This window comes from Hydra vulgaris, chromosome 13 (genome assembly GCF_038396675.1).
Source record: "Hydra vulgaris chromosome 13, alternate assembly HydraT2T_AEP".
NCBI classification, from domain to species: Eukaryota; Metazoa; Cnidaria; class Hydrozoa; order Anthoathecata; family Hydridae; genus Hydra; species Hydra vulgaris.
The window spans coordinates 12,810,779-12,838,342 of NC_088932.1; the positions used below are offsets into that span (position 1 = coordinate 12,810,779).

The 27,564-nt window shown below is 28.8% G+C and overlaps 1 protein-coding gene across 2 annotated transcripts; it reads left to right on the forward strand.

The window, feature by feature from the left end:
• Nucleotides 1-847: 847 nt before the first annotated feature.
• Nucleotides 848-21,491, forward strand: LOC105844060 (galactosylceramide sulfotransferase). Of its 2 annotated transcripts, none has more exons than XM_065815106.1 (3): nucleotides 848-1,175; nucleotides 20,001-20,078; nucleotides 20,431-21,491. In XM_065815106.1, exons 1-3 carry the CDS (start codon nucleotides 1,129-1,131, stop codon nucleotides 21,440-21,442), a joined length of 1,137 nt encoding a protein of 378 aa, XP_065671178.1. In that variant the 5' UTR covers nucleotides 848-1,128; the 3' UTR covers nucleotides 21,443-21,491. The 2 variants fall into 2 exon arrangements, with proteins under 2 accessions (XP_065671178.1, XP_065671177.1); XM_065815105.1 differs by lacking the exon at nucleotides 848-1,175 and adding an exon at nucleotides 18,783-18,960.
• The last annotated feature ends 6,073 nt before the right edge of the window (nucleotides 21,492-27,564 follow it).

The window sequence follows — 27,564 nt, forward strand, 5'->3', positions numbered from 1 at the left end:
GCGAAAATTAAAAAAAAAAGGTTGGAAAACTAAAAGTGAAAAAAGTCTCACGGACGGTTTGAAAGATTTCAAAAGCAGTTGCTATGGATCTTTACATGTATCTAGAATCACCTCCTAAAATATACTTTTGGGGGTATTTTATAAGTATTACTTTCAGAATTTTTAAACTGTGTAACAGCTAAATTTATTATTGTACATAATAGCGTTAATTGCGGGTTTCAAATAGCTTTTGAGCAATATTTGTATAACATTTCTTAAAAGATTTTTTATAAAGAAAATGCTAGTGTTATTGATAATGGAATTAAGTTCTTTTAGGCAGAGACGGTGCATTATTTTCTTCTTTTTATTGTGTAAATAATGATGGAGAACGTTTTCATACTATCAAATTTCAATTTGATAACTTAATTACTCTTGTATTTTAATATTTAATAAAATTTCACTGAAAATGTTTATAATTTTTTTAATTTTTCTTAAAATCGTTATCATTTTTTAAAAATTTATTATAAAGTTTTTGCTTTTTAAGCATTTTAGCTGCTATTTATCCGTCCCGGATAAGAAATCGCTGTTGTCTTAGTTTTTATGATCTCTTGAGGGCAGGTTTTATCAAGATACTCAAGGACTTCCGTAAAAAGTAATAAAAGCTTTTTATTATTTAACTCCCTTTTTACATTTCATTAATTTATTTTAAAGTTTAAAAAAAAATTTCCTAGCATACCTTAAAAACTTTTTCGACATTATAAAATATTACTTTTTTGGCTACATTCTTGTGTACATGACCTTTATAAACCGCGATGACAGAGTTTATCAAAACACAGACATATAAACGTTACTTCCGTTTTTAAAAAGTAACTATTTGCAAATCTATTTATTTACTTTTTTACTCTTTAACATGGCTTTTTTTATTTTTGTATAAACAAATCAAAATATAAACGGAGTTCAAAAAATCTTATTATTATTATCTAAATCGAACACTACAAACTTTAAACGAAATTAAAAGAAAACACGTGATGGTGCTCTTCTACTGTTGTATAAAAAACTCAAATACAAACGAAGTAAAACTAAAACGAACTTTTTTATCAAAATCCAATACTACATAATACTGCAAAAGTTTTTTATTAAAAAAACGTGATGCCAGGAAGAAGCAATCTTGTAAAATTAACACCCAATCCTAAATGGTATGTTTTTACGCTGCTTTTGTGTATATTTAAGGTTTTAAGTACCTATGCTATTATATAGTATTATGATTAACACAATACAATAATGATAATTTAATGTTATACAATAAAGTACTGATACATGTAATAACGTCATTTTGTATTCTAAGTTTTAGTTTTGTAAAAAAATATACAAGCCTCAGGCTTTGTTTACCTTAAATTTTTTCGATACTTGATTTGTAGATTTTGTACAATAAGTTCCTAAATATTGCTTGCAATAGTTGTACTGTTGACAATTTTTTTCATAATTTTGGTTTTGTAAGTTCTTAAGATTTTTCTTGCATTAATCTTTTATGCGGCAGTGGTAGAGCGTAGTGGTAGAGCGCTAATCTTTTATGTGGCAGTGGTAGAGTGTAGTGGTAGAGCGCTCGCTTCATAAGCGAGAGGTTCCGAGTTCAATTCCCACCACGTCCCTGGTAGTACCGCGCTCAACTTGTTTCTCCGCGCAGCGTCCTTGTTCGTTAAGGTTCATGTTTCGGAGTTATAGAGTTGGGAGAGGGTTACAACCACAAGTCGCCTCCTTATCTAAGGTGGCCTTCTTGGCTTTGGGGGAGGTGAATTACAAAAAAAAAAAAAAAAAAAAATTAGAGCAAACTAAGAGAAAAATCATGCATAACTTCTATAATATATAATGTCAGTAAACACTTTATATATATATAAAGTGTTTACTGACGTTTAACATTAAATGATGTTTTATAACGTTTAATAACGGTTTATGTTTAATGATATTTTATAAACTTTTCAATATACTTTAGATGAAAAAATTTTAAGTTATTATACATAACTTATTAAAAATTTATAAAGTTATGTACAATAAACTAGTTGTCCATATACTCAAACAAAAAACAATCTGAATATACGCCTTGGGATAATTCATATTTATATGTACAGCAAAATTTATATATTTTTACCTTAATCAAAAATGAATTTAATTGATGTTTTTTAACAATATTTTAAAAAATAAAACATTATCCTTTTTGATAGCATTTAAAAAAAAATTAAGAAAAGTTTTTTAAAAAACTCAACTAAACAAATAGACCTATGAAATTAGAGGAACAAAAATTTTATTATTTTTCTAAATTATACATAAATATTAGAAACATAAATTAAAAGTTTAATAAAATCAAAGGATTTTTTAAATATAAATTATTCGTTTAACGTCATATTTATTTCAGAGTGATATATTTATAAAATTATAAGTTCAATCATAAATATAAAAATTATAAAATTATAAGAGACAAAAATACAGGGCCGTACCGAGCCAATTTTGTGCTTCGGGCAAGAAAAGAAAATTGCGCCCCCTCTTCCCCTCCCTTCCCCCTCCCCCTCCTTAAAAAAAAAAGAAAAGAAAATTAAACGAAAAAAATGATTTATTGATCACAAAATTTATCACATCAAGTTATAAGTAAAATTTGTCATTAAGGTTGCACAAACTTTAGTTCAATGCCACTTTTCTGGCTTTTCTTGAGGCAAATTCGCTAATGACATCATCAAAATCAATTTTGTTTGCCACTTCATTTTCAATTGAAATTATAGCCAAAGTAGACAAACGTTCTTGGCCAATTGTTGACCTAATATAGTGTTTTATGAGCTTAAGTTTACTGAAACTTCTCTCACACGTAGCAACTGTGACTGGTATGGTGAGGAAGATGCGAATAGCAATTGTTGTGTTGGGATAAGCATCGGTCAAAGAATATTTATGAATGAGCTGCAAAATGTCGATCGGGCTAGATTTTTCAAAGTTGTCCATCATTGCAGCAGCTTGATATTTAAAGCTTGCCATTTCTGACTGGAAATCGGAAGAATCTAAATCTGCCTTGTCAATTTGAGATAAATTTGCAGCTTTTCTCTTGAGTTCATCCACTGAACTTTTAGAGAGTGAATGCCCACTGAGGTAGCCAAAATCAGAGGAAACAGCAGACATCAGCCTCAAACCGCCACTCTATTTGTGTAATAATGCAAACACAAAGTTGCACTGAGATCCGAATTCTGTTTCTGCTGTGAGAAGGTGAGAGTCATCTTCAGCTTCATAAAGTGCTATTCGCTTCACTTTGCGCTTCCTCTTAATTGGAAAGTCACCATCAATTCCGCTCTGGTTAGCTTTTTCTGTGGCATCTTTAATAATATTGTCCACCCCAACATTTCAAAAATTCTGAATGAAAGCCTTCAACCATTTCATTTTTTTTACGGCAATGTTAATTGAAATGGTTTTTGACTGAAGCAGTTTGTTTTCCCGGTCAATTAGAGAAAGAATTTGACACCAGAAATCCAACAAACACAAAAAGCTGAAATCAATATGAATGAGAAGTTCTTTTGCACTGCTAACTGTGACAGCATTTGTCATGGTATTGTGGATAATGGATTCCAAAACTTGAAGAACATCTTTGATTTGTCTGTGCAATGATGTAATTGCTTCTTTTTTGGTAGACCATCTTGTGTCACTATTTCCCTTTAATGAGATGGTCAACGTTTTCCTCAGTTTTTCCCATCGTGACGTGAAGCTTGAAAAAAAGTTAAAGATGGCTTGAACCTTTCCAAAAAACGTAATCATGAGTGGGGAAACCTCAGCAGCATGAGCACCAACAAGATTTAAAGTGTGAGCTGCGCATGGAACAAATCTTGCTGACTCATTAAGAGAATGGATGTGAGCTTTGACGCCATTGTATTTTCCAGACATATTGGCTCCATTGTCATAGCCTTGGCCCCGGCAATCGGAAATGCTTAGACCATCCTTCTCCAATTTTTCACATATCTCTGTTGCAAAACCTTTTCCGGTTTTTTGGTGAGATTCAATGAAGTCCACAAAGCTTTCCTTAATTGTGCAGGTTTCATCTCTGATGCGGACATACCTGATGATCTAAGTCATTTGCTCTTTGTGGGAGGTATCTGGAGTGCAGTCAAACAGAACAGAGTAGTATTTAGCTTCTTTGATGTTTGACAAAATTTCTTTCCTGACTTTCTGCCCAAGTAACTCAATCAGCTCATTTTGAATTCAAGGAGTAGGATGTTGTGGTTTTTTTTGCTTTAACGGACGTAATGTGTTCAGCAACTAAAGGATAATAATGGCTAATCAACTCAATTAAGCTCAGAAAAATGCCACTGTTTTGTTGACCGATGTCTTCTGTTGTTCCCCGAAGGAAAAGCTTGTTCTTGGCACAGAAAAAAATTGCATCTACAATCACTTTTAAGATATCTCTCCGCTTTTTCATCTCTCCACTAATAACTCTCTACAGATCAGAATTCAGGGTCTTTCCTTCCTTGAGGTTTTTTTCAAGAGTTTTCCAATCAGAATAACATCTTTGGTGTTCATTGCTGTTTTCATGCTCAGAAATTCACAAAACCCTTTAGAAATTTCTGAGAAATTGTTGGTTTTTGTTGTTAAAAATAACAAACAGCAAAAACAAAATAAAGAATCTTTTTTATTGCTGTACTGCAGCCAAGTGCGAACAAATTTTTTACCATTGGGATGAATTTTTTCATACCATTTTGAGCTGAAGTGTCGCATTCTGTTGTCAAAATCACACAGCGTGTTTGGGAAAAATTCTCTTCTGTCTTGCTCTGGCCTATACTCAATCAAAAAGCATCTTGTTTTGTCCGTTATTTTAGGCCATATTGCTGGATCCCTATGTTGAAAATTTTTTTCCGAGGCCACTGGAATTTCTGAGATTTCTGAATGAAGTTCATCCTCGTCCATTTCAGCTGGGTCTGAAAGCTAGGCATTTTCATCTTCCCTGGTTGGTTCTGAATCAGTTGTGCAAAGTTCTTCTTGACTTTGGCTGATGAAAATCTCCACTTCAACTAATTCCAAATGATGATCTGAACTCAATTAAAGTCAATTATAGGATCTGTTGAATTGTCATTAATTTCAATACAAATATCCTCTGAAATAATTTGTTTCTCCACTGAGTTTGTTACCAACCACTTTTTGAAACAGTTTTGTAGTTTCTCGTCACTTTCTTGGCGCTGTTTTTTATTCTTCTTAAATTCAGCACCAGATAACTTTTGGGTTCGACTCATAATAGAATTATAATGCTCAAAAGTTATCAAAGGTATATTAGTGTTATAGGGCGCTTTTTTATTCAGTATATGAGCTTTAATATTAAAGAGTTTGTGTCAAGAGGCGGAATTTTAATTAATTTTCTTATCAACAGCAGCGACGCCGTGAAAATTAGTTTCATAAACTGATTATTGTTTTTTTAATTTATTAAAGTTTGCGCCCTCCCAATTTTGGCGCCTCAGGCCGCGGCCCGGCCGGCCCCGCCCTTGGTACGGCGCTGCAAAAATATAAACATTGTACTTAAGTTGCTGATCGACCACCGAGCGAGTAAAATTGAATTCTTTGCTGAGTTTAAAATAAGTTTTTAAAAAGTAAGAGAAAATAATGTTTGAATCAGGAAAGGAAATATTTAAGTTTTTTCTAAAACCGGTTTTTCGAATAAACCGCGGTTTTCAATGTTTTAAAAACCTGTTTTCCAGTTTTCTAGTTTATTTTTTATTATAAATGTTTCAGGGGAACAATAGCAGCAAAAACATAAATACATATAGCAAAAATATCGCATGCGTACATTGAATGCAATTGAGCAGCAAGCAAATAAGTCTTTTTAATGGGTAATTTTACGTTTCTTAAGACAATAAGCACGTAAAAAACATAAAGCATTAAGTGTTTCATCATTTAACCTTGAGCTTAATTTAGTGACTAATAGACCACTTGCAGAAAATGACCTTCACACTTGTTACTTGGATTGACCACAAAGCCGTGTGCAACAAACCTAAGTTGCTTGTTCGTTTTTTTGTTAGCACAAATACTGCCATTTCTTTGAGCATTTCCAAACTCAGACTGGACATGCTTTTGCAGAATCATGACATTTTTAGCTGGAAACTTTCAAAACAATCTATCACATTTTCTGACCTTGTTGATGAGTTCTGTGACATCCTCCCTGATTATTGGAAGAGCAGATGCACCTGCTTCTGCTGAAACTTCTAAACCTCTTTCCTCATTGATGTCATTATCTTCTTGGTCCTTTTCTAGAATGGTGACTTGCTCAGGTGTGTTTTTATCTTCTTTCCTAGATCGTCTATATAGAACATTACAGACAGCCAAGTGGGTTCCATGTGCGAGGAAGAGCTGATGGTCTGGTAAAATTGAGCTACCGAATTTTTTCATTACAGCTTTGTCTGTGGTTACTGCAACAATATCACAGGCAAAATGTAACCCAAATTCTTTCAGTTTATCGTCAACAATTACAAAACATTTACACAACACTTCTGCATAGACCCATGTACCCTGATCATTCCAAGGTTCCAATAATCACCTTCCATATGAACATTTATGTTTATATATCTTCTGTTTCTGGATGAAGTATACTCATCAATGGTTAAGCTAAATTTGTGACCAACAAGCTTCTTTTCTTCAAATTGAAGCTGATATGCTTTCTTGATATCTTCAAAATGTTTCATCAGCAGAGCCTTAATCAATTTAGCATCTTTGGGCAATTTATATCTTTATGTCTCTAAAGCTGTTCTCAAACGTTGAGAAAACACAAAAGGGCAACATATCACATGAAATAAGCTTAACCAAAACAACAATCAATAGGATCCTTTGTCTTAAAAAACGAATCAATGGGTTTGATGACTTCGAGTTTCCTCTCAGGAGTAGCACAACAGCAAACGTGATGTAATACTTTGGCCTAAGGTGGTTCCTCATGGAGCTTGTGGTTCCTCCTTTGCACTTAATTTCTTGGTTGCAGAGCTTGAACTTGGCAAATTCAAGTTCTTTTGAGAGCAAAAAGTGCTTCCAAACTGGTGTGTTATCCTTTTGGACTTCAGAAAACGACATTTTCGTTTGTGTGAAAATTTGTTTCACTTTTTTACACTACGAATTGCACTAACTTACTATTAAAGTTAAAGTGGAAGCAAATTGAATGTTTTCATTTATTTTCTCGAGCAACTACCCATCAAGAAAAGTATTTTAGAATTGTCAAATAATCAAGTAAGTTTGTACAAAAGATATATATCCAAAAACCTTTTTTTTTTCGAAAACCGAAAATTACATTTTCGGTTTTCGATTTCCAAAAAAATTACGGTTTCCGCAAACCGGAAACCGGTTTTCTTTTCCTAGTTTACATAATGCTGGTGACATAAGTTAAACGCCCTGCCATCCAAAATTACACCCTAAATGCTGAAAAAAAACTGTTTAAGCTATGAACAAATTCAATATTAAAAAATCATGGTCTGTAGCTAACGATTAGAAAGAAAATAAATTTTACTTTAGTACTCAAAAAATAATAAATTAATTTCAACAATGCTGGTATTTATTGCCCCAATCAAATTTTAAAAAGTTTATGTGAATATTTTATAAACGCTTGTCAAAACCGAGCTAAAAAAAAGTCATAACCACACCAAACTTATTTTAAATCTGGAATTCGCGTTATAATGTAAGATTTATCTATTTAAGCAACTTTACCTCTAAAGAGTATGAAACGGTATTTTCTTTTTTAAAAAGTAAAATAGCCAACCTGGTTTTAATGATTTTTCTAGTAACGTAGTTAATTCAAATAAAATGACAAAAAACATAATAATATTTTAGGTTTTTTTAAAAAAACTATTAAACTGATCAGGCAATATTGAAATAGAAGACCAACTTACAAATGTTTTTTTTTAATAAAAACTTTACCCTTAGAATACCTACCACCTTATCAAAAGTATTTGATACGGTACATCACCTTTTTTTTTTGTTGTTGTAAAAAAAAGTCATAGCTGGAGAATACACTTCAAACCATAAAAGCGTTATCAACGGCGTACCGCAAGGTTTGGTTTTAGGATCTTTACTGTTTGTTTTGTACATCAACGATTTTTCAGATTTTTTGTACAGCAAATCAAGCTGATAGTTGGCGTCATAAAATTAGACTGAGACATGGACCTCCTGAAAGCAGATATTAACAAATTTGTTGAATTTTAAAACTAGTTGTTAGTTACTAATTAATAACTGGTTTCAAAATTTGTATGAAGTAGTATTTTAATTTTTTTAGCGAGAGTTTTATAATAAACTTAATCAAAGGCTTTAGCTAAGCCTATAAGAAATCCATTTTGAATTGAAGACCTTTAAAAAACATCAACTATAGTCCTTGTAAACTGAATAATGACATACTCTGCTATATTGTTTTTTTGAAACCATGACATTATTATTGCATATTAAATATATATTGCTTGCAAAAAGGTGATGGTATATTGCAGTGTACAGAACAGGTGCCATATTTTTTTGTACAGAATTCTCTCCTTTTAAAATATAAAGAGGATGGGTATTGGGCGACAGTTTCTTATATTAGTTTCTTCACCTTTTATAAATATTGGAACAACTTCTGCTATTTTTGGATCATCAGGAAAAACTCTTTGTTTAAACAAAATGTTTAAAATCTAGAAAATAATGTTTTTTAAAACATCGAAAGAACTTATAATAACATTCCCATTAATATCATCTGGACCTACTGCTTTATCTAACTTTAACATTTTGAATGCATTTTTAAACTTTGTCTGTGTCAAACCATGACCCTTATTTATGAAACATTGAATTAAATAAACCAACTACTTTTTAGTTTCAACTGATAAAGCTGTTGGCATTACGCTTCCATGTTGGTAGAAGCTTTTACTTTTATTTTTGTAAGTTTTGTTACATGAAACTTAACTTACAATTTTTAATGATATTTCTTGCTTCTAATGATGTTTTAAGGCATTTTCAACATCTTCTTTGCTGTAGTTGGTGTTCGGCATTTTGTTGATTGTGATAATTTTTTATTTTTTTATATCTGTTTGCAAAAGAATAATATCACCTAGTGAACGGAAACTTTCGGCTTCGGCCGAAACCGAAACCGAAATTTCTGCTTCAACAATTTTTTTACTTTTCCTGTTTCGGCCGAAATTTCGGTTCAAACCGCAACCGAAATGAACCAAAACTTTTAAAAGATTTTTTTTAAGTTTTAATATAGAGTGGGATCATGACGGTTTCCTAATTGTAATCGTTTGTTAGTAAATCAATTTTTAATTATAACAATTGTAAAAACTTTAATTGAAATCACGTTACATAATAGTTTTAAGTTACTCTTCTCAAATCATTCTCAAAATAAATTAACATTTAAGTAAAGCAATTCAAACCAATAGTTTCATCAAAATTTTCTCAGTGCTAAATTTTACAATTGAAAATAATCGATAAAAAACTGGTTTATGGAATCATTTTACCGTGACAGTTAGTGATTTCAAATACGGAACTTGCAATTTGAAAATATCTCGTGGATCGCACAATCCAAAACTTCAATCACTTAGCGGACTTTCATCACATTTAAGAAGTGGTTTACTCTGAAAAATATCCTAACTGAAAAAGCAACACAACTACTGGACGTCCTATAAATCTCAAAAATTGATTCAAAGTTTAAAGAAGGTCTAAAGTTTCTTGTGCTACCGTGGCGCAGTGGTCAGAGCGCTTGCCATGAAAGCAGGAGTTCCAGGCTCGAAACGAGCTTCGGATATATTTTTGCGTCACGGTAATGAAGGAGGCGTGAACTTCCTGGTTAAATGCACTTCCGCGGTGCTCTGTGACAAAACCTATAGGTCTTCTTTGGGCACCTAAATAACAAAACAAGAACAAAAAAGGTTTATAGATTTATATTAGAAAATAACACTAAAAGCAAAGTTTGGTTTGGCAAAAGTGGCAAAGAGATTCCTTAGACCTCCACAAACATCTGCCAAAGTTAAAAAGTTTGAAAATAAAAGAGAAAATACTTCAATTGTTACCTTTAATTATTAAAATGTCTTGACATATTATAGTTTTTATCAAACTATGTTACATGGTGATTGCTTAGATATATGTAAAATAGTTTGTTTTTTTTATTTAATTCGGTGATCATAAAAGGTTCAGGGATTTTAAACATTCATTTTCAAATTTCGGCCGAAATTTCGGTTTCGGCTACGGCTTTACTGAACCGAAATATCGGTACTTTCGGTTTCGGCTTAAATTTCGGTTTCGGTTGATCACTAATATCAGCAGATTAACAAAATGGCGTTCATTTATAGAAATAGAAAGGATTTTAAAGAGGAAGTATTATCTTAGATTAATATTTTATTAATTACTGACCGAAGAAATTAAGGAAGTTTTAAAATTAAGGAAACTACTTTTGTTTACTTCATATCACTTAAGGCAATAAATAATTTTTACTTATTGACACACATAATTGATTATGATTTATTACTGGCCAACTTAAGTAAAATATTACCTTTTTAAGTTTTTATCAAATAACTTCCTTATTTTACAACATTTTTACAACTTGTTTTTACATTATAATATTTCTTAAAATTTTTTTTTTAAATAAAACTTCAATCTGCCTTAAAAACTCAAATTTGTATATTTTAAAAAAAAAAAAAGAATAAGAAGAAAATTTTACTTTACCTGTTAAAATTAATAAATGAGGATACTTTTATTTTTTATTTTATTTATTATAAATTATAATATATTAATCCTTTAATATAATATAATGTTTATGTATAAACTAAAATAATTCCATAAAAAAATATAATTGAAGCACAACAGTTTTAAGTTCTAGATATTAAAATGTAAAACTTAAAACTGTTTATATTATATATATAATAAATCTATTATTAAATACAAAAAGGACTATAAACGTTACCCTAAAATAAATTACGATCATTTGTATCAAATAAATGAGGCTTGGCTTAAATGAAGTGATCTTTAAAATTTATCAGACGTGCTTCTGTTGATAATGAAGTGGATTTATCTTTCTTAGCACTATTCTTTACCACTATTAATTAGTAATATTTACAAAGTTAATAGGCAATGAATAAATGAGTAATACAATTGAATAAAAGTTGATTTAGATTTTAATTTGCATATTATTCTAAAACCTAAGAAATTTTTGGGGTTTTTAATGTGGTTTTTCAAAATTTCTATCAACGTATATATTATTTTAACATTATCAACAAATAAAAAAAGCATCATTTTTTTTTGAAACTCTAATTTTTTCTGAAACTTGATTTTTTAAGTTATTTTAGTAATGATGATTTCTTAATTAGAAATTTTGATAACGTAATGTTGAGTTTAGGATATCGTTAAGCGTAACTTTCAAACAAAACTGGTATTACAATTGGTTGGCTAATTTATATCAATTTATATTACCTTTCAAGTATATAACCTAAAAAAACTATTAATACACACCTCCAAACAAACATGAAATATAATTAAACTAACAAAAAAACAAAGATGTTACTTTAATTTAGTTTTGTATCCGACATTTTTAACAAGCACCATGCATAGTTGACATGGGCATTGCTTTGGTATCCAATTTGTTATTTTTTTATTTCAATTTCTTTAAAGATGATAAGATTTTGCATTAATTTTTGACTAGTTTTCAAATTTTAGGCCCTAAGAACAACAGCGATTCTAATCCATACTTTGTTGTGCGATTATATTTTGTTGTACAAACATATTTACGGAGTAGTGATGTTGTGGTAAAGTTCTGGCTTCAGAACTGGATGTCCGTGGTTCAAAGCCGGCTCTACGCATTATTAGTAATAAAGGAGGCATGATCTACCTTGTTAAATACTATTCCGCGGTGCTCTGTAAGATCGTTAGGACTTCTTGAAGCACCTAAATGACTAATTAAAAAAATTATGGTGGAGTTTGATTTTTTGTATCTCTGGTTAAAGAAAATTGAAAACATCATTTATAGATTTTGGTGCATTATTTAACTTTACTTTGAAAATCTGAGCAACTAAGCGATATACGTTTTTTTAGTGAACTTCAATTGAAGATGTCAAAGTCTCTGTACGTAATTTCTAAAGCTTTCCTATGGATTCGATTATACAATTATTTAGTTTTTTACTGTGAAATATCCATAAAATTGTCTAAATAAAATTTGTCATTAATTTTTACTCCGAAGTAAAATTAATCAAGCGTGGGATATACAACTAAAAACTTTAGAGGGTCAGTTAGTACCCTCTGGGCGAGTGTCGTCCAGGGAAAATCCATCAGACGTTCGGACGTCCACGGATGTTCCCTGGACGAAGCATGCCCACTGGGTAATACTCCAAAGAATCCATTTTGGAATAAGGTTTTTCTCTATTTTTCGGTCATTGATATTAAACACTGTTTGGGCATTGCAACCTTTACAAAAATTGTATTGATGTTGAGATAATATCGTTTTAAAAAAGGCCATTATATCCTCATACAATAAAAAAAAGAAGTAACTTTTAGGGTGTATCAAATACCTAACTTTAGGGTATATCGCATATTGTACCGTATAAGGTAGAAAATTCGACCCTTTAAGGTAGAAAATTATACCTTTAAGGTAGCAAACTACACCATATATGATCATTTTTGGTAAAATTTATAACCTCAATAGTATAATTTTCTAACTTAAAGGGGCAGGATATGTGATTTACCTCAAAGGTAGAAACTTACACCTTTTTTTTTGTGTGTGTTCATACAAGTTTCATGAACTTTAGATTTGGCTTTTCATGTAATTTTGTTTTGGTCTATTAGTTACTTTTATTTGATTTTGTTTTGGTCTATTAGTTACTTTTATTTGATTTTGTTTTGGTCTATTAGTTACTTTTATTTGATTTTGTTTTGGTCTATTAGTTACTTTTATTTGATTTTGTTTTGGTCTATTAGTTACTTTTATTTGATTTTGAGCCTTTTATATGGAGTAGAATAATATCCGCGTTTTTTAATAAATCTGGAAAAAATCAAAAGAAATAAAAAGTTTGTAATAGCAAAGTTTATTCTTAACAAACACATTAAGAAACAATAATAATTTATGCTATAAATTACTAATAAATTGCTACGTCTTAGTATGGATCTTTGTGAATCTCCTCATGTTATATCTAATAAAAACTTGTTATTACAAATTAAATGGGATATATTTATTATATGATAAATATTATAAAAATGACTATATATCATATTAAAAGCATTTTCAAACTTATATCATTTTGAAAGCATTTTCAAAGACTGTGTCAAGATATGACCCTTTTTTCTAAAACATTGAATTAAAAGAATCAACTCTTTAGCTTCAAGCTGATAAAGCTGATCACATGGCTATATAAATCAAATAAAAATTGATAAAAACAAATAAAAATTGCTAAATCAATAAAAAATAATCAAAAAAAATCAATAAAAAATAAATCAAATAAAAAATGCTAAATCAAATACACTTTAAAGTTGCTCTCGATGTTGAGTATACTCTTCTACAAGTTTAAATTTGTTTCATGTAGGTTTAAATTTAGAATGAAGTCACGTGTCATCACGTCTTTACACGTGAATATCTAGAAGATTATACTAAATATCAAGAACAAATTTATATTTTTAATGGAAGAAGAGTTTAGTTAAACATTAATAATTAAATACTGCTCGTGAGCAAAAGAAAGAACTATTCGATTTTAATTGAGTTATGTACCGTAAGTACATTAATATGGTAAATAGTTTTAGATATTTTTGTTGTTTTAAATTTTGTTTAAATTTTATAAAAATCAATTTAATATTTTGTTGTAACAGGCATCTAAAATGCTAAAATTGACTTAGACCCCCTCATTTTAACCTTTTGCACCATTTGTAATCCTCAGCATCTATTTTCGATTTTATAAATGCTCTTTTCAATTCAATTCAATTCAAAAAAAAATACTTTAAAAATTTTTTTTTTGTAATGTCATCTTAAATACTTAAATGGGCTTAGACACCACTCCACTTTACCCTTTTGTCCCATTAATGACTCATCATTTCGTTCGGATTTTAAATAATCTATTTTTTATTGTTAAAAGACAAATATGAATATAAAAGGTTTTATTTGATTGACACCACATAAAACCAGACGGTCTCTTTGGTCAACAGTAAATATTGAAAAAAAATAATAATAATACCGTTAAAATAATACTTTATAATAAATTTTTAATAACGGGTGATGCGGAAGTTATCGGACAAATCCTAATTTCATTATTTGAGCATAATAATTAGTTTTTGTGGTTTTATGCGTAGGCATAAACGTTCTGTAAAATATAAACTTTATTATTTGAAACACAATTATTTAAAATGAGGTTAAATGCAGCTGAACGAGAATCTTTTCGAAAGCGACTAAAAATGTTTTTTGTAAATAAACCTAATATAAAAAAAAAAATCGTAAATCATTTTGAAAAGGAAGGATTTGCTTGAAGTACAATATTTGATAACCTAATAAGACTTGAAACTGTTCAATTGTTTTCTGATAGAAAGCACCCTTGTTGTCCGACATCCTGGACTAGAGAAAAGAAAGCCGAATTAACGAGACTAGTCAACAATCGAAAATCAGTCAGAGAAAAATAGGTATTAAATTCGGTGTAAATCAATCGACAATTGGTCGTCAGTTAAAAAATATTAATATTAAATATAGAAAACGTGAAAAGACTCCAAAATACACTATAGAACAACAAATAAAGGCAAAGAAAAGAAGGAAACTAGTTAACCAACTCTATAACACAAAATCGCATCTAGTCATCGATGACGAAAAATACTTTTATTTTGCAGGGGACAACATGCCTAGAAATTCTGGATACTACACAAACAACAAAAAGACATGCCCAGAAAGTGTTCGTTTTATAAGAAAAGAGAAAATTACTAAAACTACAAGAAATTGATTTAAACTTTTTACAGTCGCATATGAAAGGCGTCATAGCAAAATTGAGATCAATTGCAGATGGTGGTGATTTTTCATATAAAAAATAATATATTTTCTTTATAAGATAAATGCTTTATAAAAAAAAAAATATAATAGTTTTTTTATTTATAAATAAGTTATTGACGTTTTTATTTTGTCCGATAACTTCCGCATGACCCGTTAATGCGTTTTAACGTTATACTTGCTTGGAATAAAGTACTTAAATACTTTCAATAGCTTAGGGTTTAGGTAACGTCGCAAATTGATTTTCTCCACATATGAATCCCATATTGACTCGCGTTACTAAAAATTTCCATTGTCTTAGTGGAAGGTTTTCGCGTATCAACCCATGACTTGAGCTACATAAAATAGTTCTATTTTTAGAACCGCATTTCTACACTATTAAAAAAAAAAATTTTCTTTCCATATTAAATGCTGCAATATCTTAGTTAGATAACCTATTAAAGCATTTAATAAATTATTCAACTTGGATAAAAACAACTAAATGTATTAATGGCTTCATTTACAAATCTTGCAAATTATTGCGTATATCGCAAAATTAAAAAACTTTTTAATGTTGCACTTTACTAAGCGTTCGAAACATTCTTTAAAGTTTAAATCACCAATTAAGTAGTTTTATTTTATTTTTGCGAAAGCGTTTTCTTATAATATCACCATTTTAAAAACAATTAAAACTTTCGATTGCGTCTTCAGGTAGGCGGTAATAATAACGCTATAGTATATTTTTAGTTCATTTGGTTTCAATTCCAATCATTGAATCGTCTTTATTGTCATCGATAATATACGTTTAATTACGAACAGCAAATTTCTGTTTGCGTAAATAAGCACACCACCACCTCATTCGTTAGTTTTTTGCCAAATTATTTTGAATCGAAGTTTAGAAGATAATTAGAATCTGATTAAATAATAAAGAATCTGATCTGATGATAAAGATTTTGAATCTGGTAATGAAGAATCCATTTTAGTTGTAATAAATCATAAAAATCAAAGTTAGAAACTCCGATTTTATAAATGAAGAGTGCATTTCCAAAAGGGTGTAAGTGCCAAAAATAAAATTTTTTAGGAGTCAAATGAAACTGTTTTTTTTAAACCGTTAAACTTTTTGCACAATAAGTTTAGAGCGCATTTAAGACACTATGGGCAGTAGTATTGCTCCTATCTTTTGTAAAATGAGAATCAGTGGCACTTACAATCTATCTAAGCAGTAAACTAAAAATGAGGGACTTTGGCGCTCACACCCTTTTGAAAATGCACTCTTCAAATATTAGGAAAATAGTTTGTAACAAAGTTTTTTTAGTAAAACGCTAACCTGTCATTTCAAAGAGGGTGCACAGAAGGTAAAGACGGTTTACTTCGCGCATGACTTTTTAGAAGCATCACACAAAAAAAAGTTTAAAAAAAAAACACTAATACTAATACGATAGTAATAAATCATATATAATCGTACAATAGTAATAAAAATTTAAAAAATAAAATAATAAACAAAAACTTACATAAAAAAATTTTTTTTTTATTTATAACACAAGTTTAAATATCAAAAAAAAAATGTTTTATAAAATAAAAACTTGATTTATAAATTATTTCCCTAGCAGAAGTTTGTCTTTGTAAATTCGAGCTAAACAATAATTCCAATGTTATATTGGCTCAATCACTAAATTAATTTTTTTTTTTTTTATAAAAACATGCATGTAAGAAAAACAAAAATGAACATGCAAAAATCATTAGTGACATCAAAACGATGAGTAGATATGAAATCAGTATTTACTAAAAGTTTATCAGTTAGTAAAATTACTATTAATCAGTTTTTACTAAAACTATAATCTAAAAAATAATTAAAGACAAATCTTTAAAAATATAAATGTAAAATACGAAGTATTTTGTTATAATATTTTGTCTGTGTTTTTTTTACTGCAAGCTGTTTGTGCAGCTTAATTGACATTCTACGTCCAGAAACGCAATGTTTCGTGATGTTTCCAGAAACGTGATGTTTTGTGACCAGAATCTCTACTTGTTTTTTGTAGACTCCACTTCTGTTATTTCTAAGGAATTTCCTCACTACATGTCTAAATGTCTGCCGCGTTGTTTCTTAGTTCTCAGACTCCAACATAACGCATTTGTGGAAAATCTCATAACTTAGAAAATATGGAACACTTGTACTAGAAAGCTGGTAAACGCAAGTCTTGTGCTTTTACGAGCTCTTCGGCTACTAAAAGCTAGTTATGCAAGGGTGGTAGCAAATCCCACACTTTCAAAATTAGGCTTAAAATTTAAATTAATATATTAAATTAATCACAAGCAACGTTGTATTTATCTGCTATTAGCTTCGTAAGTGTAAGCTATTCTCGAATTGTAGTGTGATAAATATATAAATAACAGTGTTGATTTGGCACTCTGCTGGCCAAAAACCATAAAAAGCATGAATATTTGGTGAACACAAATTGTTGGTCAAAAAAGAAGCCAATCATCTACAAGACTCCACGTATATCAAATTGTTACTTGTTGAAGTTTATCTTGTAAAGAAAAAGTATGACGTTTTTGTAATCTTTCTTCAAACGCTTCGCGTGAGTCCTAGTATAGATAGATATTGGTTCATCTTATGTAAAAGAACAATTCAAGGCTAAAAACGGTACAACTGAAATACAGACTTCATGCTTTAAATTTATGAAAGTAATTTTCTAAAAATACCATCAACATGCCAGGAGAAATACAAGTAGTCTAATCCTATCCTATATGTTTTAGCCTGAATGTCAATACATAGATTCCAGACTAATAAATTTAGATCTTGCTCTAAGTTATCCATTTTAATTTGTTTAAGAAAATGCTGCTGTTCGAAAAATTATTATACACTCTTCTATTAAATTAAAGCATTTAAATTTTGGATTTGTGAACACATATTAAATTCACGAAAAAAAAACTTTCAATCAAAGTTTTTTCAAAGTAGATTTACTTAAACCACTCAGTAGCAGTATTTAAATTTTTTAGACCAAATAGTCATTCTACACAATTTACACATTTAAGAAATACTTTTTACTGGTTTTTTCTATAAAAACATTTCATAATACCTACATTTAAAACGTATTCATTATCTATAGAAACACTTAGTCCTGAAGTTAATAAAACATTGTCAATTCAAATAAGGAAAACTATTTTAACTGATTTTTATATTTTTAGACACTTTTGCGAGCGCAAGACTATTAACTATCATCTTGTTTTGCGTAGGATTGTCTTCTACAAAGAGTATTTAAATTAAACAATTCCAGCATCGTTATTGGACGTCATTAATGATAATTTATTGATAATATTTGACTAAATTTTTAAAGATATCCAATTTAAACAAGAATAAAATAGTTTAAAAATTAATAAACTTCAAAAAGAAGTTCATATTGAGCTTTACAAACCGCATGAAAGATAAAACGTAGACGGTTATTTAAAAAAAAACCGCATTTAATGCGTCTCGATGTTTAAAAAAATTACTTGGTGTGATAGATTTTAATTTTTACTTAAGAATTATTATTATTATACTCAAAATAAAGTTCTTAAAGGTGTCAAGGTAAAAAACATGCATAAACTATTAATTACATAACATCATTCTACACATAAACGCAATGATTAACACCAATATAAAATTTTTATAATTAGTAAATTCATAAAAAAATGTCAACATTGAAATCAAAAACTAACACTTAAAAATTGATAATTTTATAAATTACTTCCTGATTAATGAGTCTTTTTTAAAAGAAAATAAAACTAAATATTTGTGAACTGTTAGCAATTATATCTGTATAACAACAAAAATATCTATTAAATGAGTAATTAATTTGGTAATCAACTATAAATTAAGTTCATTCTTCAAATACCTATAGACAGACAACGGTGAAAATGTTTTGACAAGACTAATTTTTTCTGCCAGTTAGTAAATTTTTCTTTTATTGAAGTTAAAAAATGGTGAATTCAAAAATTTTAATTCTTGACTCATATCATGAATATGAAAAAGGCAACCACTGCCAAATATGTACCACGCATCGAACATTTCGGTAAACAGTCATTTATTGTACTACTGTTATCTTTTAATTTATAATTTTGTAATGTGTGTTTATATAAACATGTATGTATGTATGTTTGTATGTATGTATGTATGTATGTATGTATGTATGTATGTATGTATGTATGTATGTATGTATGTATGTATGTATGTATGTATGTATGTATGTATGTATGTCTGTATGTATGTATGTATGTATGTATGTATGTATGTATGTATGTATGTATGTATGTATGTATGTATGTATGTATGTATGTATGTATGTATGTATGTATGTATGTATGTATGTATGTATGTATGTATGTATTTATGTATGTAAGTATGTATGTATGTATGTATGTATGAATGTATGTATGTCTGCATGCATGGATGTATCTATCTATATATATATGTATGTATGTATTTATGTATGTATGTATGTATTTATATATGTATGTATGTATTTATGTATGTATGTTTTTGTGTATGTATGCACGTATACATACATACATACTCAAATACATATATACCTTCATACAAATATTTATAAATACATACGTACATGCATACATAAATACATACATACATACTTACATACATTCATACATACATACATACATACATACATACATAAACATACATACATACATACATACATACATACATACATACATACATACATACATACATACATACATACATACATACATACATACATACATACATACATACATACATACATACATACATACATACAAACATATATACATACATACACATACATACATACATACACATATATACATACACATATATACATACATACATACATACACACATATGTATGTATGTATGTATGTATGTATGTATGTATGTATGTATGTATGTATGTATGTATGTATGTATGTATGTATGTATGTATGTATGTATGTATGTATGTATGTATGTATGTATGTATGTATGTATGTATGTATGTATGTATGTATATAATATGTTAAAAATTTTTTAAACTGTTTTACACAAAAAAAATTATAAAACGAATATATTTCACAGGTATCTGCTGATTATCCTTGTATTTTGGAGCGTCCTGATGATAATCAGTGATTTAAGTAAACTACCTTTAAATCCTAGGTTAGTTTTTTACACTATAAACTCTTTTTTTTGAAAAAATATATATTTTGTAAATAGCATTATGATGGATTTATGACTAGTTAAAGTTTTAATGGATCTTTATTTTTCTGTTAATCTACGGAATTGGAAAAAGGACAGGAAAATAAATATGCAAGTACCTAGTGGGCACGGTACGTTTTTAAAACGTTTTTTTGGACGTTTTTACTAGGTTTAAATTGAATAAAAACGTCTAAATAATGTTTAAAAGACGTACTGTGCCCACTGGGTATACATTGTTTAATAATGAATATTTCAAACAATTTTTTGTATTTAAACTCGTCTTTGAATGATAAAGTTAGTACTTTTTATTTAGAAAAAAAAGGCAGTGTACGCCTGGAGAAAACGTAATTTTTCTCAAAACGCATAAAACAGGCTCAACAACAGTTGCAAATATTATGTACAGATATTCAATATCAAATCGTTTAAAAGTAGCATTACCAAGATGCGGCCATAGATTTTGTTTTCCGCTAAAATTTAAGCATAATTTCCTTTACAAACATACTGAAAACGAAACTTATAACATGCTGTTTCACCATGCTGTTTATGACAAACAAAATATGTTAAAAATCTTTGATAAAGGTCAAACAAAGCTAGTAACTATTTTGAGGGAGCCCTACTCTCAGTTTGACTCAGCTGCGCAATATCTAAAGTTTAGAAAATACTATAAATTAAATGGAACGTTACCAGTTCTGGATGAACTTTTTAAGCTTTCCAACAAAGAATTAGAAAAGTATATAAGGTCTCAAAAGTTTGACGGGTTCGGAACATATTCTTTAACAAAGAACCCAAATGCTTTTGACATGGGATTTGATCCGTGGAACGAAACTAATGAGTATATTAATAGAATTTTGAAGACAATCGAGAATGATTTTAACCTAATAATGATTACAGAATATATGGAGGAGTCATTGATTTTGTTGAAAAATGAGCTATGTTGGAATATAAAGGATGTAGCATTTTTTCATCATAATGCAAGATTGACCAAGGATGTCAATACAAACAATTTAAAAAAAGCAAAATCCAGATTAATGAATTGGAATAAAATTGATGTCGCAATATATAATTATTTTAATCAAACATTTTGGCGTAGAATAGAAAACAGTGGCAGTAATTTCAAACAAGATGTAGAAAAACTCAAAAGGTTGAACAATTTGTTGAAAATCACTTGTTCGTCGCAACAGAACAGTGAAACTACAGCAACAAAAGCAATACTAAAGTCAGACTTTGATATAGTACAAAATATAACAGAATTATGTTTTAACTTACTAATTGAAGAACAAAATTTTACGAACTACTTAAAACAAGCAAAAGATAAAAAACTTTAGAAATGCAGTAGTGTATTTTGTTATTTTTATAAAAAATTATTATTTTTTATTTTTGTGTCTTCAGGAAACTTTATTAGTTAGTCAAGTTGCTTAAGTTTGTTTTTTGTTTGTTTTGTGAGTTTTCTTTAGTTTTGTATGTTTGTGAGTGTAAGATAAAGTGGGGAGAAGTGTGACATGAAAAATTTACGTTACAATTCATTTTTATTCGATGTATGAAATGAACTAAACAAGTCTTATTAAATATAGCAGTTTTCGGGGCACCAATTTTACCCTCTTAATATTGATACCATGTTTTAATAAAGTATGTACTTTTTGGTTTTAGAGGAACCCTGGTATTGGGGTAAAGTGGGGCAAGTGAGCGAGAGAAGAAGGAATTTTAGGTGAAAAGTGGGTATATATAAAAACGACTCCAAAACTAGTTAAATAATAATTTGAGCAAATTTTGATTTTAAAGTTTAGTTTTATTTAAATAAAACATAATAGTCAATGCATTTTTTTCCATCAAATTAAGATTACATATTAAGAATTTAAGTTTCTTTTTTTAAAAAAAGAAAAAAGGTTATTTCACATTTATTGTGCCAAAGTTTACTTGGCAAATGGTTACAGCTTTTGTTCCTGATGTTGTTCCTATTGTTGTTTCACCATGCGGTTGAGGCAGGACTATATCATTAATATTGCGGTTGAGACAGGACTATATCAGCAAAATAATAAATGAAACATCATTTGTTATTTTGTGGACATCTTTATCATGGTCACTCTTTGTTTTGCGTAGTATGTTTTTTTTCACTTTTTTTTTATTTTGGAATTTTTTAAACTTTTTTTTGTTTAATTCTTCATCTTTTATTCTTAAAATTTTTATTTTTTTGAAACTTTTATTCTTCTTTGAAAAATCACCTCTGATTGGAACAAAAACTGACCAATATAAAGGTTTTGTCTCATGTGAAGTACTTGGTGGCAAAGTCATTATACAAACATGGTTCTTTTTTGCATATTCAAGTGACTGTAGCAAAAGTTGGCTTTCGTGATTATCCATAATCAATGAAACTTTGTGATCGGCTGTTGGGCGTGCAAATTTAAAAAAATGCTTTAAGACATCTATAAATATTTCAGCATTCATCCATTCGAATTGATTGGCTAATCCAATAGTACCTTCTAGTGCTCCTGTAATTAGTGGGTTTCTAAATAACGTTCATGGAAAATCAATAACAAGGGGTATTGCTACAATAGCTGCAAATACAATATGCAACACACTGTTACTAGTTCACCTCTTTTTCTCTAGATATTATTTACCCTATCCTATCAACCAATCTCGATCAGCCTTTTTTTACTCTATCCAACGCAAGCAACATTTTATTTTGTTCGCTTGAACCGCTTTAGACTATTATTAAATTATGATTTTATTTAAAATTAAAACAAACTTTCCATATTTTTTTCTCAAATAAGCATTACTCTAGAGAATAGAAAAAAGGTGCAATAAAAGTTAAAAATAAGTACATACATGACTTACTGGGCCGTCAGCAAAAATACTTTTTAGAGATAATTTCAAAAAAAGCGGTTTCTACCACACGCAGGAAATGTATATATATACATTAAATCAACGTTGGGTCATTTACATTGGATCAACGTTGGGTCTAGATTGTAAAAACAATCATAAAAACCATAGCAAATATTGCTATGGTTTTACATATGTTGGCTCAATGTGCAAGCTATTTTTTGTTGAGTCAGTATTAAGGCTTTTAGCTACATTATTGTTAAAAACATAGCATTAGATCAAAGTTAAACTTGCATCGGTAAAAAGAGCCGGCGTTCGTGATGGTTTTACATACGATGGCCCAATTATGTGTGTTAGCTGGGTTTAAGCTGTTTTCAAATAATAATTTGTATCAGCCAAAACAGTAGACAATGATTTTTCTAGGTAAAAAACTCCCCGCCAACTTTTTAAAATTTTTTTGTAAAAAGTAAACTTTTAAACTAAAATATCTGCACATTAAAAAAATCATGTTTACGAAGACCAATATTACTCTTTGTGGCAAGTTGAAATGCTATAGCTGTGTGCTGTCGATATATAAGCCTCCAATTGTCTTTTTATAGTCAACCATGGAAACTATGGAAACTAGAAACGGGTAATGTTTGTCTTTTTGTTTAATTTAATTTCAATAAACAAAACCTTATTATTTTGTAATGTTAAGTATTTAAAACAGTTTTAAAATATGAATATTTATTTTTTATATGTTGTATTATTGTTTTTATTTACAAGGTATTTTTGAGTGATTTAGTAGAATAGAAAACTTAAATATTTTACATTTTTATGCTTAACATTTTGAGTGCAAAAAACAAAATTTATTTAGGTTAGATTAGGGTATTATAAACACCTTAAACGAAAACTGGAATATTTTAAAAAAAGTTATGGTGGATCCATATTTTTACAAATAAACAGTTTTTAGGTATCACTATTCGTTATCCCTAAGATATTTGGACACCCAACTATTCTTTTAAAAACGGAGATTTTAAAAAAGGAGCAATAGTGCTCATAATAACCAAGTACTTGGTTTTATGCAAGGAAATTTAATTAAAAGGTTTATTAAACCTCCTTGGTTATATGAGCTCTTTAAGTTAGCCAAATAAAACAAAGTAAATATTACGAACCTGAAAATTTGTTGAATATAATTCGTTATATTCGTTATATTTGCAAATAAATCTAATTTGTTGAATATAATTTGTTATTAATAAAAAAAAATTAAAAAAAAACAAAAAGAGAAAGTTAATTTTTTTTATTTTTATTTATTAACTCAAACTTTTAAACGATAAAAATAAAAATTTTTAGAATTAAAATTACAGAAAGCTGCTAGTATTGTTAAAATATTAAACTTTTTTACTACGTTTTACTTTTCTTCAAAAAGCATTTAAAAACACAATTTTCGGACTATAAACTGGGTAGTTTCAATGAGAAACGCTGAATAATTTTAGCACGCTCATATTACACAAAAATGGTAACTTTAAAAAAACTCAAAAAGAAATTTTTGTCGTTTTTTTGTTTTTTGCTTTTTAAAGAAAAATAAAACGAATTTCGAGTAACGTATTTTTTTTTTGATGAAAAGTTAAATTTCATTATTTTAACATTAAAAATTTCGCACCACAGATTCTTTCATACGTAATGATAATAATTTAACATAGCATAATATTTAATAGCGGTTTAATTAAATGAGGGTTGCTGATTACTTCATATGAGTTTAAGCTAATTATACTGCTTCCTGTTATCACCACATAAAGTTGATTCAAAAAATAGATGGCAACTTTAACTTCACTGGTATGCTCATATTACCAGGGTATTTACACTGGTATGCTCAAGGTATTACACTGGTATAATATTGTTCAATACTGATATTCAATTTAATACTGGTATAATATTACTCAAGGTATTACACTGATATGCTCATGTTACTAATTACTTTATTACCAAGATGCTCATATTATCCAAATCGACTCTTCCATAGATTAGTTAAAGTTGAATTAAATGTAATTGATTATGCTAAATAAATAAAATCAGCAGAAAAAAGCTGTCGAAGAATTTAAAATAAGTTTAAATTTTCACAAAACACTTTTTTGATGAGAAAATGAAGACCGCTAATACTTCTCAAGAAAAACAAACAAAACAAACAACTATCATCGATATGCAAAATTACAATATCGATTAAATAAAAAAAAAAGTGTAAATAAAGAGTGATAGAGGATTAATCAAAACAATTTAACAACGTAAGGGTTGACAGATTAAAGAAAACAAAATCGGACATTAAGATTATTAGAATAAGTAAAATTTTTGAAAAGCATTTTGATTTAAAAAATGTTCAAGAAATATCCCATAAGACTGATGGGTAAAAGATGAATGAATGACAAGGAATAGATAAACGAATGATAAGGAATATATAGGAATAAAAATATCAAGATGGAAAGACCCCATAAGACTGTAAATTATAATAAAACTGTTAGATTTTAATAATAAAATTGAAAGTTCCAAAAAAAGATTTTTCACTTGAAAAGAAAAAATATTAATGAAAACTTAAGTGTCGAAACAATCCAAATTAGAAAACTCTAAGGGAAAAGAACCGGCCGGCATATATTCATACGTGCATCTCTAATGATAAGTTGATAAGCGAGTAAAAAAAAGCTTTTATAAGTATTGAACTTTTGGATCTTCTCAATATCTTAGTCGGAACAAAAACTTTTCCTAATTTGAATCTAAACATTTAAAATATTATAAAAATTTATTGAAGTATGAGTTTTTTGCTATTAATATTATAGTTGTACACGTAAATGCTATCATTTGACATAATGTAAACATACAACGAAAGAATAAAACATCTCACTAAAAACAACTAGTTTTTTAAATATTTCCTATAAATTTTTTCTATAACCAGGAGTCTAGTTTACTTTTAAATAAATGCGCAGTGTAATAGACTCACGCCTTATTTCAAAATGATGACCCATGAAAAAGAGTTTATAAATGTATATTATTAACTATATTAAAGTATATAATGCACTATAAAAACTATATAAAACATCTTAGGCATCAAAACTCACTTGATGGTAGATTTAATATTTTTAGTCTTTCTTAGTATTGTTGATGTCTCAAGCCGGAAGCCCGTTTCATAGCTTTGTGTTGAACAGATTCAGTCAAGATTATGTGAGTTTTTCAATAAGGAGCCAAAACAGACGATTAATATTTAAGATATGGTCTTATAAACAGTTCGTAAATTTCGGGAGCCATATTTTTATCAATGAAATTAAATGTCATTTTTAATATAATAAGAACTTGTGAGCTTTTAGAGACAACTGGTTGAAGATGTGTGTCACACTCGAGGTTAGATGTAAAAATGACTTCCAAGTCACACTTTTTAGGCATTAATTTCGCAGTTGGCTATTATGCAAAAAGTAAATAAAAATAGAATTGCTTTTTGAGACTTCATGGTTTCATCAATCAAACTGGCGAGATGCTATGGAGGATAAAACAATATCAAAAGTCTTTAATAGGTTGATTGCTCACGACTTATGATAAAGAAAACCAAGTTGATTTTTAAAGAGCAGGTTATTATTGCTGATGTGCTTTGAGAATTTGTTCCTTAGAAGGTTTTTAAATACTTTGCACGCAACAGAATTTAGTAATATATGATTATAGGTTTTAACGAATAATTAACTCCCTTTTATATATACACCAAACTAAAATTCTCTACACACTAAAAATTAAAGGTAGAAATTTTTAGTTAAGGTAGGATATGTGATATACCCTTAGTAAGGTATAATTTTCTACCTTATAAGGTAGAAAATTATACCTTTAAGTTAGAAAATTCTATGAAAAATAATTGTTTTTAATATAATTTTCTACCTTAAAAGGTAGAAAATTATACCTTACTAAGGGTATATCACATATCCTACCCTAAGGTAGAAATTTCTACCTTTTTTTTTTAGTGTGTAGTTTCTAGAAAAAAGGCTGTTTTCCGGGATTTAAGGATTAATGGAAGATTTTTTAGGTTGAACTGTAAAGCGTTTTACACATGTTCTACGTATAAACGGATACAAGCCGTCAGATTTGAAAGATTTCGAAGGGTTTATATAGATAAGTTCCTTAATAATGTCTAAATTGAAAAAAATTCAGTTTGTCGGTTTAAATACATTCAGATTTGATATGACTTTTATTTAGTGATAGAAAATATTTATAGCTTTCAAGAATAAACATAAACATGAATCAAGAGTTCAGAGGTTCAACTATATCAGAAAGAGTTTTAAAAATTTTAACTGAAGAATTTTCGAGAAAACAAACTCTATCATTATTTTTTCATTATTTATTAATACTTTTGTTGACGAATTTAGGGTTGTTCTGAGATTTAGGGTTGTTCTGAGATTTAGGGTTGTTCTGAGATTTAGGGTTGTTCTGAGATTTTGATATTATTATTTTTCCAGTGCTCTTTTTGCTTTAAATATTTTAGCTTTGCTTTATTTATTTTAAGTTTATTATTCTCCCATTTAGTCAAGCTGCAGGTTTGTTTAGCAGTGGGTATATATGCACTGAGTATGTTTTTAATATGTGGAGTAACCCAAGCACCATACTTTTTTTTTTTTTATTAATC